The sequence below is a fragment of the Tarenaya hassleriana genome, unplaced genomic scaffold, assembly GCF_000463585.1.
Source record: "Tarenaya hassleriana unplaced genomic scaffold, ASM46358v1 Cleome22, whole genome shotgun sequence".
Classification (NCBI taxonomy): domain Eukaryota; kingdom Viridiplantae; phylum Streptophyta; class Magnoliopsida; order Brassicales; family Cleomaceae; genus Tarenaya; species Tarenaya hassleriana.
The window spans coordinates 2,148,859-2,163,540 of NW_010965541.1; the positions used below are offsets into that span (position 1 = coordinate 2,148,859).

General features: G+C 36.6%; 5 protein-coding genes across 6 annotated transcripts in view; 4 read left to right on the forward strand and 1 right to left on the reverse strand.

Annotated features, from left to right (window-relative positions):
- Positions 1-1,185, forward strand: part of LOC104815095 (probable anion transporter 6, chloroplastic) — a 6,590-nt gene extending 5,405 nt beyond the window's left edge. The window contains exons 12-15 of the mRNA XM_010543410.2: positions 71-212; positions 348-400; positions 614-700; positions 860-1,185. Coding sequence (XP_010541712.1) covers positions 71-212; positions 348-400; positions 614-700; positions 860-985 — 408 coding nt within the window. The 3' untranslated portion in view covers positions 986-1,185. The remainder of the gene's footprint in view (positions 1-70; positions 213-347; positions 401-613; positions 701-859) is intronic.
- Positions 1,186-1,545: 360 nt separating this feature from the next.
- LOC104815096 (transmembrane 9 superfamily member 11-like) lies at positions 1,546-4,086 on the forward strand. The gene has a single exon (XM_019202712.1). It carries the CDS (start codon positions 1,840-1,842, stop codon positions 3,799-3,801), a length of 1,962 nt encoding a protein of 653 aa, XP_019058257.1. The 5' UTR covers positions 1,546-1,839; the 3' UTR covers positions 3,802-4,086.
- A 1,321-nt stretch (positions 4,087-5,407) lies between these two features.
- On the reverse strand, positions 5,408-8,848 carry LOC104815097 (zinc finger BED domain-containing protein DAYSLEEPER-like). 2 transcript variants are annotated; one of them, XM_010543411.1, is made up of 3 exons: positions 8,662-8,848; positions 8,057-8,079; positions 5,408-7,538 (listed from the first exon to the last, which is right to left on the reverse strand). In XM_010543411.1, exons 2-3 carry the CDS (start codon positions 8,074-8,076, stop codon positions 5,561-5,563), a joined length of 1,998 nt encoding a protein of 665 aa, XP_010541713.1. In that variant the 5' UTR covers positions 8,077-8,079; positions 8,662-8,848; the 3' UTR covers positions 5,408-5,560. The 2 variants fall into 2 exon arrangements, with proteins under 2 accessions (XP_010541713.1, XP_010541714.1); XM_010543412.1 differs by lacking the exon at positions 8,057-8,079.
- A 2,305-nt stretch (positions 8,849-11,153) lies between these two features.
- Positions 11,154-12,364, forward strand: LOC104815098. The gene is made up of 3 exons (XM_010543413.2): positions 11,154-11,550; positions 11,845-11,984; positions 12,096-12,364. The coding sequence occupies exons 1-3, from the start codon at positions 11,267-11,269 to the stop codon at positions 12,122-12,124; spliced, it is 453 nt and encodes a 150-aa protein (XP_010541715.1). The 5' UTR covers positions 11,154-11,266; the 3' UTR covers positions 12,125-12,364.
- A 2,047-nt stretch (positions 12,365-14,411) lies between these two features.
- The window catches only part of LOC104815099 (actin-related protein 6), a 2,812-nt gene continuing 2,541 nt past the window's right edge, over positions 14,412-14,682 (forward strand). The window contains exon 1 of the mRNA XM_010543414.2: positions 14,412-14,576. Coding sequence (XP_010541716.1) covers positions 14,549-14,576 — 28 coding nt within the window. The 5' untranslated portion in view covers positions 14,412-14,548. The remainder of the gene's footprint in view (positions 14,577-14,682) is intronic.

Here is a 14,682-nt window from a genome sequence, read left to right on the forward strand (position 1 = left end):
TGCCTTTTCCCTAGATCAATCTGTTACAAAGCACTTTGTTCTATAAATTCTTTGGGAATTTGTCATGTAGGTTCGGAAGATCTGTCAAACCATTGCGTTCATGTCTCCCGCTGTATGTATGTCGCTTTCATCTGTGGATCTTGGATTACCACCATGGGAAATAGTTGGATTCTTGACCGGTGGCTTGGCCCTATCAAGTTTTGCTTTATCAGGTGACAGGAGATTTTTTATTCATCTATCTTTCCTCGCAAATCATCGGTGAACTGTTATCAAGTAGAAAGTGTGCTTAGATTGGCAAAAGCTTGCTGACGTGAATACTGTAATGTTGTTTTTCAATGTTTTGCCAGGACTTTACTGTACACATCAGGACATGTCACCTGAATATGCAAGCATACTTCTGGTAATGTTGTTTTCATTCCTAACACACCACACCGCATGACTCTTATGTTATTACTGTGCATGTAGTTCCCGTGCTATGTAAAGCTATCATGCGATAGAGTTCTTGTTTGGTGGAACTGAAACAAAAGAAGATTTTCTGTTGTATACTCACATCTTGCAATCTGCAAACAGTTGATCCTGGTGTATGTTTTTATCGTGAAATTTTGCAACTCAGGGTATTACAAACACGGTCGGGGCAGTACCTGGAATAGTAGGAGTGGCTCTTACGGGTTTTCTCCTTGACACGACCCATTCATGGAGTGTAAGTTGCTAACTAACACCCTTTTTTCTCCGAGTTTCTTTTCAGTTTGAGCTTCTCTTTCTTCCCCCCCAAAAACAATGGCCATTGCAAAGTTACAGCAACAGATTTGGAGAAGAAAAAGCTCAGAGTGTAACTGTAACATGTTTGGTGTTTGTGTAGATGTCTCTATTTGCACCATCCGTATTCTTCTACTTGACAGGCACTGTTGTATGGTTGGCATTTGCAAGTAGTAAACCTCAGAATTTCACCAAGGATGGAATGGAAGTAATGACTGATGATGAATGAGTGAGTTTTCCCTTCTGACCAGACAGGTACAAAAGGTAAAATGGTGGTAATTTTTTGTTCCTCCTCATAGCATTTTACCCGGTCTGGGTTATTTACTGCATAGTTTCAAATGTAAACACTTGCTGTAAAGTTGTGTATACTTTTTTGTTACTTAATACAGTTGGAAATTCCTGAAATTACCCAGTTGGTTATTAAAATCATTAGATTATACACCTTGTGTTCATAATTTATATATGTGCATATCCAAAACCATATATAGATATCACACTACAAAGAAAACTAAATTAATATTATACATGAAAGAATCTGTATATGCCCTTATTTTTCCTAAGAAACGTTAACATTGCTCCAAACAAATATTTTTTGGGGGGAATTTCTTAAAAACTTTGAAGATATTTATTTAGGACGCTCATGCAACAAAAAGTTCAACGCGATTTTACACGACTTAGTGGCAGAAAACGTAAATAACTCAGAAATTTGGGGGCAAAGTCATGCTTATCGGTTAGTAGCCGACTCCGGGAAACTTTTTTTTTTTAATAATCTGTGGCCCATGGGTTTAGAACGAGAAACGTTGCTTAAACCTTCGGTGCTCTCACCCCAAACTCGGCGCACGTCATTTGCTACGCGCGACTCGCCACTTCGATCTACGTTCTTCGCCGTTGGTTCTCATAGATCGGATTTATCTTCTCTTCTCCATGTAGGTGATTCCTCATCTCGAATCTGTTTCTGTGCCTGCAACACGTCGTTGATAAGCGTTTTTTGTTGAGGAGAAGGTTTAAGATCTGTGCTCGTCTCGTTATTTCCCGATCTGGGTCATCCAGATCTGACGTATTTGTTTGTGAATTTGTTCCAATATGAGCTCGATGGGTCGATGTGGTATCTGGGTGCTTGCGATACTCTTGATTGTTCAATCGGGATACGGGTTTTATCTTCCTGGTAGTTATCCCCATAAGTATAAAGTGGGTGATCCATTGAATGTAAAAGTGAATTCGCTTACTTCGATCGAAACGGAGATGCCATTTAGCTATTACAGTTTACCCTTCTGCAAACCTCCCGAGGGTGTTAAAGATAGTGCGGAGAATCTTGGTGAACTTCTCATGGGGGACCGGATCGAGAGTTCTCCGTATAAGTTTAAGATGTTCACCAATGAGAGTGAGATCTTCCTGTGTCGAATTGATAAGCTGAATGCTGATACTTTCAAGCTCTTGAAGAAGAGGATTGATGAGATGTATCAAGTTAATCCGATCCTTGACAATTTGCCTGCTATTCGGCACACAAAGAGTGATGGCTTTGTTTTGAGGTGGACCGGGTATCCGCTCGGGATTAAGATTCAAGACGCTTACTACCTTTTCAACCACTTAAAGTTTAAGGTTCTTGTCCATAAATACGAAGATCCAAATGTGGCTCGTGTAATGGGTACTGGGGATGCAGCCCAGATGATTCCAACAACTGGGAAGAAGGGCTCAGATGAACCTGGGTATATGGTTGTTGGGTTTGAGGTGATTCCTTGTAGCTTCGCACATAACGCGGGAACCACAAAGAAGTTGAAAATGTATGGCAGGTATACAAGCCCAATCAAATGTGATTCCACCCATGTATCTATGTCTATCAAGGAAGGCCAGTCAATCATCTTTACCTATGAAGTCAGCTTTGAGCTCAGCGATATCAAATGGCCATCTAGATGGGATGCTTACTTGAAGATGGGAGGAGCTAAGGTTCACTGGTTCTCAATCTTGAACTCTCTTATGGTTGTCACTTTCTTGGCTGGCATTGTTCTTGTGATATTCTTGAGAACTGTTAGGCGTGATTTGACCCGCTATGAAGAGCTTGACAAGGAGATGAATGAGGAGTTGTCTGGGTGGAAGCTTGTCGTGGGAGATGTTTTCCGCGCTCCATCAAATCCATCTCTCTTGTGTGTCATGGTCGGTGATGGTGTTCAGATTCTCGGCATGGCTGTTGTGACTATCTTGTTTGCTGCTCTTGGGTTCATGTCACCAGCTTCTCGTGGAGCACTTATCATGGGTATGCTGTTGTTCTACATGATTCTTGGTATTGCAGCTGGTTATGTTGCTGTTCGTCTTTGGAGGACAATCAGCGGGGGCAATCACCATGGATGGGTATCTGTTTCATGGAAAGCTGCTTGCTTTTTCCCGGGTATAGCATTTGTTATCCTTACAACACTGAACTTTCTTCTATGGGGTAGTCATAGTACTGGAGCCATTCCGTTTTCTCTCTTTGTTATTCTCCTCCTCCTCTGGTTTTGCATCTCGGTTCCCCTCACTCTTATCGGTGGTTACTTTGGCGCCAAGGCTCCTCACATCGAATACCCAGTTCGAACCAATCAAATTCCCCGAGAAATCCCTGCCCAGAAATACCCATCATGGCTTCTTGTCCTCGGGGCCGGAACTCTTCCCTTTGGAACCCTCTTCATCGAGCTTTTCTTCATCATGTCCAGCATCTGGATGGGCCGTGTCTACTACGTTTTTGGGTTCCTCTTCATCGTCCTGATCCTTCTAGTGGTGGTTTGCGCTGAGGTGTCCCTAGTGTTGACCTACATGCATCTGTGCTCGGAAGACTGGAAATGGTGGTGGAAGTCCTTCTTCGCTTCAGGCTCAGTCGCCATCTACATCTTCATATATTCCATAAACTATCTCGTCTTTGACCTGAAAAGCCTAAGTGGCCCCGTCTCAGCTACTCTTTACCTCGGTTATTCGTTGTTGATGGTTCTTGCCATCATGTTCGCGACAGGTACTGTCGGTTTCCTTTCTTCCTTCTGGTTCGTACACTACCTGTTCTCTTCGGTGAAGCTAGATTGAGGGTCCATCCATCCATCATCCCTTCACAGCTCAGAGATTGTTGAAATTTTGGAGAGAGCATTTTGAGAAACCATGATCCATCTCACTGCCCCAACAAAGCAGAAGCGAGAAAGTGATGTATTGATAGACAGATAGATAGATGGATAGATAGTGTTATACTGAAGCTTTGTGTTATGTTATATTCATCATGTCATAGTTACAGAATAGTGTTTCATCACGCGTCTGAATTGAAACATTTGGTGTGTGTGTTTTTTTTAAATTTTCTTACCCTCTCTTCAGTTTTCACTTTTTACCGCTGCAGATTCCATTGTATGCTTTGTTTCCAGTAGCTGAATAATCTGCAGATATAATTGTTCAGAAAATACAGAGACTACAAGAAAGATCAAAGTGTACTCGGAGACTTTGTCTTAAAAGTGTCTAAGGGTCGGGACGTTGTTCTTTTTAGATGTTCGAAATGAGGTCCTTTTGTAGAATGTAACTCTAAAATAAGTTTCACTGGCTTTTTTTTTAATTCAAAATCTATAGAATGGACATAATTAATTTTTCGAATTAGGTTTTATATGAAGTTAAATTTTAACTGTTGATATCTCAATCAGATTTTTACCCATCTATTAATGGTGTTAATCTTTTTAATGGTCTCCGAAATTTAACTTGACAAAAAAAATTCTGATTTTTTTAGTTATTTTTTATTTGGTTCAAATCATTTCGAATTGATTTTAGAAAATTATAAGAATTCGATTTTTATATGAAATTCGATTTATATTTGATCGATTGAATTGTTCGTTGATTAGCCAAATAAATACTAATCACATGTGTCAAAAAAGTAAAGAAAAATAATTTTCATATATCTTTTTTTAGTTTTCATTCCATGGTATTTTTACGGTACAATAAAATCTAAAAATTGTGACCAAACAAAAAAAAAACAACTAAATTCTATTATATGGTATACAATTCTATTATAACTAAAATTTAGAGCAGTAGGTTCCAAAAGTTTGTCCACCTTGTGCTCAGTTTAATGGCTGTTGTATTTACCTTTTTGTGTAAATAGCCGACACTAGGCTGGATATTTAAGATATTTAATAGAACATTCACATTTAACCAAAAAAAAAAAAGTTTGTCCACCTTTTTTTTTCATGATGTGTTTTTAGATAACATCATAATTTCCTTTCGGAGGGGAGGTCTCCGAGAAGTTTGGAGATGCACTGTTAGTAGACTTGTCTTAGATTCCAAAATTCTTGGAATCTCCAGAATATTCTTAGTCCGTTGCACTCAAACTACTCCTCCGAGTTAGATTTTTAAAGGCACCACAGACGACAACGCTTAAAAGAAACTTTTCACAACTGCAATTTGGTATCACGCGTTTCGAATCTTTCGATTCACTGACCGGTTTAGCACAACAAACCAAAACCCATTTTGCCACATTGTTATCGGTTCACTGACCGGTTTAGCACCACAAACCAAAACCCTTTTCTGCCACATTGTTATCAGTACACTTTGACCGATTTAGCAAAACAAACAAACAAAAAAAACCATTTTTGCCCATTGTTGTCAATTTTGCCTTCAGCTTCTGATAATATTTCTTCTGTATTTCTCAAAGGCATCAAACTCTCATATCAGAACGGAAATAAGTTACACGGCCACAGAGGGTAAAAGTTCGTTACGGTAAAAATCTAAAAAAGAGGGGAATCCTAATGCAAATTCACACTGAGTTTTTGGTTCCAGACCAAAGGCACAAAATTAGAGAATAAACAGTTTTCAGTCATAAGGAACTATCATTTGCGGATTGAGCAGCAAAAGCCTCACTCTGAATCCATTCCTTGGCACAAATCAGAGCTTCAACCGTCTCTGGCCTCAGCGACGTCTTGTAATCGTCCATCTCTCTCGGTTCCATGTCGAATACATAGCCTAAAGCTGCAGCCGACACGGGAATTGATAGTATATCTCGGGCCATCTTCGAAAGCGTCGGGTATTTAAGCTTGTTCTGTTTCCACCAGTCCAACACATCGAACTCCTGAACACGCGGTAACAGCGTCTCATCCAGGTATTGGTCTAACTCCGACTTCAGATTCTGTCCAGTCGTCTCCATAATGTACATGTCAAAGTCTATCAATCCATCCGGTTTCGGGTCTCCCCCACCGCCTTCGGCGTAAGTCGGGGTGAGTGGCAAAGGAAGAGCGATGTACTCGTTAAAGAGCTCATGAATCCCATCATCCACGGTTTTGATATTCTTCGGGGCGTCTTCCCCGAATATTTTCGAGAAACTGAACTCCACGAGCTTCATCTTGAACCGAGGATCCATGACCACAGCCATGGCCAAAACCAAGCTACAATCTCTCCAGTACTTGTCGATCTTCTCTTTCATGGTTTTAGCAAGGCCACCCATGTAAGGATCTTCACCCGCAATCACACGGGAGAGATCTGCCTGCGTCTTCCAGATTTCGTGGAAGAACGTAACCGAAGTTGGGTTGTCAGTAGATTGAAGAACGTATACCGCATCATAAAGAGGCTTCAAGAACGTGCAAAGGGTCTCGGCCTGCCTCCAGTCTTCAGCTGATGGAACTTGTTTGTAGTCAGGATCAGCGGTGTCTAAGCACGAGAACACCTCCTTTAACTCTGAAGCAGCCACGAGCATCAGATATGTCGTGTTCCATTGAGTTTGATCATCGAGGGAAAGTATCAACTCGGTAGGAACTTGGAGGTGTTGCTTAAGTTCAAGGAACTTCTCCTCACGCGATTCTGAAGTTTTCACATACTTCACACTATCGCGGATCTTCTTGATCACGTCTTTTCCTTGAACAATCACATCTTTTGCAAGGCTGCTAAATGTACGGGCAACACAATTCCCGATTAACAACTGACCGTCGAGAATATTCGTATTCTTGATGCAGAGTAGAGGTCTGAGATTCTCGAGGGCGACTTTACTAACAGGATAGTTTAAGGTAACACAAAACAGCTTTCCCTCAAGACCCCAATCAGCAAGGCAAGAAGAAACAGCAAGACTCAAAGCAGAGTCGGAATCCGGATACGGTTCCATCACGACATTGAGAAGCTTTTTCTGCAAGTTCCAATCACTGTCAATGAAGTGACCAGTTATAAACACGTACGATAGAGTTTGCTTCGAAGTCCAGAAGTCCAAGGTAAGGCCAAACCGCCCAGGAACGCCCTCGAGATATTTCATGACATTCTGCTTTTCCGCAAGATAAGTTGCGACACAATCTCCTTGAACAGTGTTGAAACTCACCATCTCAGAGCGAGGCTGAAGACTCTGGACAAAGGAGATGAACCCTGGATGTTCAACCATGTGAAGGGGGTAATCATGCATAATGATCATCTTGGCGATTTCACGGCGATAACGGTCCTGATCAAACAGAACATAGGTAGAGCCGGAGGTTCGGTACCGCCTTCTCGGTGTATCGCTCTTGGGGGTGTATGGCGTAAGCTGGTTATTCTCGAGGGGATGTAAAAGCGCAGGGCACGTCCCCTTGGCAATGTGTCGCTTGAGATGGCTGGTACCCGCAACTTTCGAACCATTGCTGTAAGCAAAGCTCTGTTTACATCCATTGCAACATGCCCTTCTGCATCCAGGACTTACTGTCTCAATAGTGAAGTGCTCCCACACCATTGACTTCTTTTTCCGACGCTTGCTCGGTTGTGTTTCTGGGGTTACCATCTCATCATGATTGTAGACCTCAATAGCTGTTTCCATCTCGTCAGACGTCTTCTTGATCTTAACTCCTCTGGTAAGGAGGGAAACCAAAAAAACAAAAAGGAATCAATAAACCAGACCACATGAAAGACAACACAATGACCAGATTAAATATCAACTATGGCAAATCTTCGAATCAAACTAGAAGAAGAAGAACGACAATGGAATTGACTGAGGTGGTCAAAACACGATAAAGACCAAGAAACCATCATTTTCTGTTGTTTCCTTTTTGTCCTTGGACAGCCAATTACACAGTTTTAGCGCTTCGGTTCAAATTCAGAATCGTAATAAACATGGAAGTCACCCACACAAAAACAAAGAATCATAGCAACATATATTTGTAATGCTGGGCCTAACCTAAGGCCCAACGCGAACAGGCCCACGAGAAATAAGAATATAATCGTGCAATAATAATGATGAGGGATAAAATTGGTATTTCACCCGCTACCGAACCAAAGACCCACGTGCTGCAACGAACCCACCAAAGAAAATCCAAAAGTCCGAAAGGGAGATGAAGAAATAAAAAACAGATCTGGAGTTTATTAGGACCTGAGACTCGGATCGAACATGGGCTGCAAAACGAAAAGGAAGAGCCCAGGTTAAGATGAAGACTCAGGACAGACATGAAATCGATCCTCACGAGATCGGCCTCAAATGCGTTTATGACGGACCCGAGTAAACTTATATACACGATCGGCTGAAACTTTTTAAAAATTGAATTTGCCTCCACGACGAGTCGTAAAAATTTTCAAACTTCGCTCCTAAACCACTAATGAACTTTTCCTAGGTATGGCTTGGCTGCAAATTCACAGCAAACGATAGCAGAGCACAAAGAGGAAAATTTTCGGAGTAGAAACCGACGTTCATACGAAACAACATCCGTACAGGAATTGTGTACAGAACAAGCCTTATAGAGATTCGAACTATTCACGAACAGATCGGACCTATGCTTGCACTCTCTACTCGAGCAACAAAATTACGGAATCCATCACGAATTAAGATAAATAAAATTCTCCGATAAGGAGGAATTCTGGAGGGAAAAAAATCAAGCGTGAAAGCAGCAAAAAGCCCCTAAAAAGTTCAACGAAAAAGAGAAAAAAAACAATGGAGCAGATACGAAATTGAATCTAGGTTTAGGGTTTCTGTAATTGTACCTGCGAGAAGAAAGCCGACGGAGGAAAATTAGATCCCAGAAGGTAACCGGAGGTGAAAGGAGAATCTCCGGCACGGCGGAGACGGCGGATCGGATCCGATCGAAGAATCAGAGAGAGAGAGAGATAGGGATTTGGGCTTGAGAACCCGATAGGCTAATTGGACCTTCGGGGGAAAAACAAAGAGGGCAAAGTGACAATGTTGTTTTATCTCTGTGGAAAAGATAAGCGTCTAAATACGTTAGGTCAATTGTCAAGGACCTCACGGATTCTATTGGGCTTTTTCTTAGGCCCATTTCAACTTCAAACCCGAATTCTTTTTCTGGTTTTTTAAAATATTTTTTTAATTTTTTTTTTTAACTTAATCAACGAAGAGATTTCATTTGAAACTGTTGCAATTGCAATGAACAGATTTAAATATACAGATTACCCTAAAAAAAATTTAATATCATTTGGTTACTTTATTATAATAAGTTCACTTCTATTTTATACTGATAGTTAAATTTTAATCTCATAAAGAATGAATATATTAAGAAAAAAAAAGGATAAATTCGTCCTTTATATATTAATTACCAAATATTAATATATATTAAAGTATTTATCGTAAGCTACAACTGCTCTAGGAAGAATTCGATAAAATTATCTACTAAAATCCCTAAAAGTGTGAATCGTCTTTTATAATTCATAGAACAGTAATTAAGATGATCAAGTTAAGAAAGAAATTTATAAATTTATATAATATATATATATATATATATAATAATACAAACAATATATACATATAATTAGATTTGGGAGCAAAGACAAGTGAGCGTGCGGGTGCGTCCTTATCTATCAAAGATAGACAGTGAGGCCGCAGTTATTGAATTGGTGTGTATCTATTTAGTGGTGGGTGGACTGTGATTACCTACCTCCATTTTTTAGCCAATCCTTAGATAATTTATCCGATTTAAAAGTGATCCGAAAATTGTTTATTTTAATTCCAAGGATTGGATTTATATATAATCATGTGATTTATAAATCCATCAATCTATTAAAATATTATAAAATATATGAATTTTAAAACTTTAGCTAAAATACATCAATTAATAAATTCATAGATAAATTTATCGGTTGTTCTATTTTAATAAATTGAGATAAAAGGATTTCAAATCTAACGTTTTTTAAAACAATAAATATATTTTACCACACTCATAAAAATAAAATAAGCTCCATATATGCATCCACTTCCTCATATTATAGTATATACTTTGAAAGAAATAAAAAATTAATTTTTAAGTGAAAGATAATTACTAGCTCATGCCCCCACAGCACATATATATCAAAGGGGAGGGAACAAAAAGACAAAAGGGTCGGCCGAAAGCAAAACACAGAAAACAACACTTCTTCTTTTCTTGTCCCCCTTTCCCCTCTTCCCCCCCACGCCTCTCTCTCCCTCTTTTATTTATTCTTTTTTCTATTTTTGTACAAATGTTTTGAAAGTCCTATATTAATATACTTAATCAATATATATATATATATATATATATATATATATTGAAAGAAATATTATCCTTGTATTTTAAGGTTCATCATTTTCATTCTTTTTACACAAAAGCGAACTTACCAAAAACTGAAAAAGACATAATTATATTTAAATCAAATCATATTAATCTGTCTGTATTTTATTTAAAACCGATAAATTTAACCCAAATCAAATTTAAAACGAATATAAAAATAACTAAACAATTTGATATTTTTAAGAAAACGAATTCAAATCGAATCTAAACAAAAAAAATCCATTTATTATAAAAAAAACAAATAAATATTATTTTTCTAAAATGGAAAACCTAAATCCAAAAAATATAAGAATCAAAATTCAAAAATAACCACTGTGTTAGTTCAAGGATCTAATATGGTTTCATCACATTAAAATCATTTACCTCTGGGAAATTGAAAGTTTGTTCCGTTTGAAATGTATACAAGTTTTTTGTAAAAAGGATATATCATCGTATATGATATGATTCCACGTCTCCGTGGAATGGATAACTATCACATCTTAATCTCACATTGTACAATTGCATTTTTATGGTATAAAATTCGGTATAACTTTTCAAACCTTTTTTTTTAATAATATCTTAGTTTTATAGTCTCTTCTAGGAGTAGCATTTCGGTACGGTTCTTTAGACTCGAACCGTGTCAAACCGAAAAATATGTTATTTTTTTGATTGAACCGTTCAAAATTTTCGAATGATATTTTTTTTTAGAAAATCATATTTTTTGGAATTGAATCGAACCGAATTTTAAATAAAATCCCAAAAACTATTTTTTTTAATAAAAATGAAATTGAATCAATCGAATATAATATAATAATCGGTGATATAAAATCGAAAAAATCGAACTTACTATTCATAAACCGAACCGGAACCGTATACCAAACGTCCAGCCATGATCTCTTCCATGTTTATTTGTTTTCAGCAATTAACCCCATAAAAGTTACACTAGACAGAGAGATATTTTGTGGTCTCTCTTGTGCACCAAACGTTGGACAAAGACATCATCATCTCTCTACCCACACATGTAATCTGTGTGTATACGTGTCTCTCTCTCTATATACACACACGCACGCATGTATACATATATATTATATATACACACGTATACACACAGTGAGAGAGAGAGTGAGGTCACGTCAGAGAAGACGATGGAACTGGACAATTTTCCCTCGGCGGAGTTGTACGGAGCTACCATCTCCAGCGAGAAACGCCGCCTCAGGGAGCCGTCATCTGCGGCGGCGCCGGCGGCGGAAATGTCTCTTCTCCGATGGGATGCGAAACAACCCGATGAAGACGACGATGACCCTAAAGGCAATGTTGTACCCAAAGCTTGTTCCATTTCCTGTTATCCCACCAAGTAGGTGTTTTTGTTTTTTTTTTTTTATCTTTTCATAAAATTGTTACAAGAAGGTTTTATTGGAATTATTCGATTATTGGGTCAAATTTTAAATATTATTTATCTCAATTTGATTCGGACAAATTATGAACGCAAACGCGAATTTATTCGTTCCATTAATTTGATTTGGAGAAAATGCTGACAAAGATTCAAACTTGATTTGGTTTCGATTGGATTTTATCGAAATCCATTTGGTTTTTTCCGGTTTGGTTTTGCTACGTCTAATATATTAGACCGGTTATCGAAAATACATAGGAAGAAATTGGCGGGTTGGCCTCCCGTTAAGAGATGGAGAAAGAAGAGCATTTGGAAGAGCCGCTTCAATCGGACGGTGGATAACGTCTGCATCGCTTGCCGACGTAGGACTTCTTATGATCGGACGGTCAAGAATCAAGGTGATTTTTCTTTTACAATTATTTCTTTGTTTATTCTGAAATATGAATCTAATTTTTAAATTCCTATTAATAAATATAACTCAGCCTTTTTCATTGGGTTTGGATTTACAGGAATTTTGTCTGAAGTGCTCGACGTATGAACGTTAAAAAAACGCCGACATAATTATGCTCGAAGTGGTGTTTTTTTTATATTATTAATATTATAATTAAAGGATAAATGGTTTTACAATAAAAATTACCATATGTATACTCTCACTTAATTTAGGTGAAGATTGGATGTGCGTCTGTATTTATTAGGGGTTTTGATAATGAATAACATCACGAAAAAAAATGTGGACCACCTCATGGTATAGTATAATCTCACTTAATTTTTAGGTGAAGATTAAATGTGCATCTGTATTTATTAGGGGTTTTGAATAACATCACGAAAAAAAAAATGTGGATTGCGAATTTGTCCAAAAGATGAAGGAATCCACAACTTAAATATTCTATAGAAACAAATAGTAAAGCAATTTCCAGATCTGTGCGGTTAGAGTTTGAACTTTGAAGGCAGTAAATATTGTTCTTAAATTTTGACAAAAAAAAATATTCTTCTTAAATTTGTATTTATGAAATATCTTTTATTTAAAAGAAAGTTTGATAGCTCAAATTAGAGGTTAGCAAACGGTTGATTCCGGGTTAATCGGTTACGGTTATTTCGGTTTGATTATTTCGAGTTATGAAAACTCATAACCAAACAGTCAATTAATTTTATTCGGTTCGATTTCAGTTCGGTTCGGCTCGGTTTTTTCTATTTAAAACTATAACCAAATTATAACCAAATAAAAATTCGGTTCGGTTTTAGTTTGGTTATAATATTAAAAAAATCAATTCATTTATCATTAAAAAATATTCAAATAAAATATAATATAAAATATTATAATAATTATTTTAACATATAAAATAATAATATCTAAATTCATATTTTGATATAAAACTATTAAATAAATAAAGACCATTTTTCTAATCTTTATATCACGCCAAACTTTAAAAACAATAATAAAAATGATAAAATACGTTTAAAATATAATAAAATAATGATTAAATAAGAATACACATATTCATATATGTATATAAATATATATAAACAGTTCAGTCCGGTTCGGTTATTTCGAATTTTAAAAATTCATAACCAAACGGTTAATATTTTTTAATCGGTTCGGTTTAGATTCGGTTATTTCGGGTTTTGAAAAATCGTAACCAATCGGTTATTTGACTCGGTTTGGTTAAGAATCGAAATATTTTTATTCGGTTCGGTTCAATTAATAACCAAATTAACCGAATCGAATACCCACCTCTAGCTCAAATAACGTCTAGTGGGCATTTTGGTACAATTTTTTTGAAATGAACCGTATCAAATTAAAAAATATGGTATTATTTTTTTGTACAACTTTTCGGAAATGAACCGTATCGAATTAAAAAATATGGTACTATTTTCCAGAATCGAACCAAATTGAATTTTTAAAAAATCTGAAAAATTAATTTTTTTAAAAAAATCTAATTTTTTAAATAAAAATCTGAACCGAAATCAAACCAAATATAATATAATAATTAATTGGTATATATTTTTATAAAATTGAAAGAATCAAATTGAGTACGGAAATACCTATCCCTATACTCAATTCATGTAGTCATAATTTGGATCTAGCGTTATGATAACATGAAATTTGAGTTTACACATTGCTATATTTTATATTTTTATTGTATGAAAAATTATATTTGTTATGAAAGGAATAATTCTAATATGTTATGTGTACATTTAAACTTACGGGATTAATAATAATAATAATAATGAAAACAACTACTTTCATATAATTTTCCAATATTTCTTTAACTACAACTTCCGTCTTAAAAAATTTAATTTCCTCTTTCACCTTTCCGACTTCGATCTTCAATTCCCCATTATCGGCCTTTATATATATACTCTTTTGTGAGAATCCGAATCTATAATTGAAAATCGAGATTGTTACAATCCTCCTCCTACAACCTCTCTTCTTCCGGTCTTGATGAAACTGATGAGCTTTATTTTCTTTTGCTTGACTTTTGTAGCGTTTCTAAAAGAAAATTAAGTTTATATATTTAATTTAAGAAGTACTAAAAACAATTTGCATTTTGAGAGATTCAATTAGATCTAAGATAGTTATCAATTTGGATAGTTCAATCGGTGAAATAAAAATATAAAACGTTTATTTTATTTCGAATTTGAACTATAAATTAGAAAAAAAAGCATAATTCTTATCAGATGATTTACTCCGATCCCCAAATTAGTCTTATCCTCGACCCATTAGATCCGATTATCAAAAAAAAATATCTATATCTATATAACGTATTCTTTAAATTACAAAACAAATAAAAATTATCATAAACCTTCACCTGTCAAAGCGCCGGTTGATATTTTTATACCCAAAAGGGGTCTCATCTCATTTGTGTTGATACGGTTTCGTTAAGGGTATTATCGACATTTGAGAAACGCTTCTGAAATTTTTACTCGAGGGTTCTTACGGACATTTTGGGTAAAATCCCTCATGTCAACCGTCGTCGTGCTCGACAATGGCGGCGGCCTCATCAAGGCCGGTCACGGCGGAGATCGCGATCCCTCCGCCGTAATCCCCAACTGTCTGTACCGTCCTCTATCAAATATTTTTTTAATTTTTTTTTT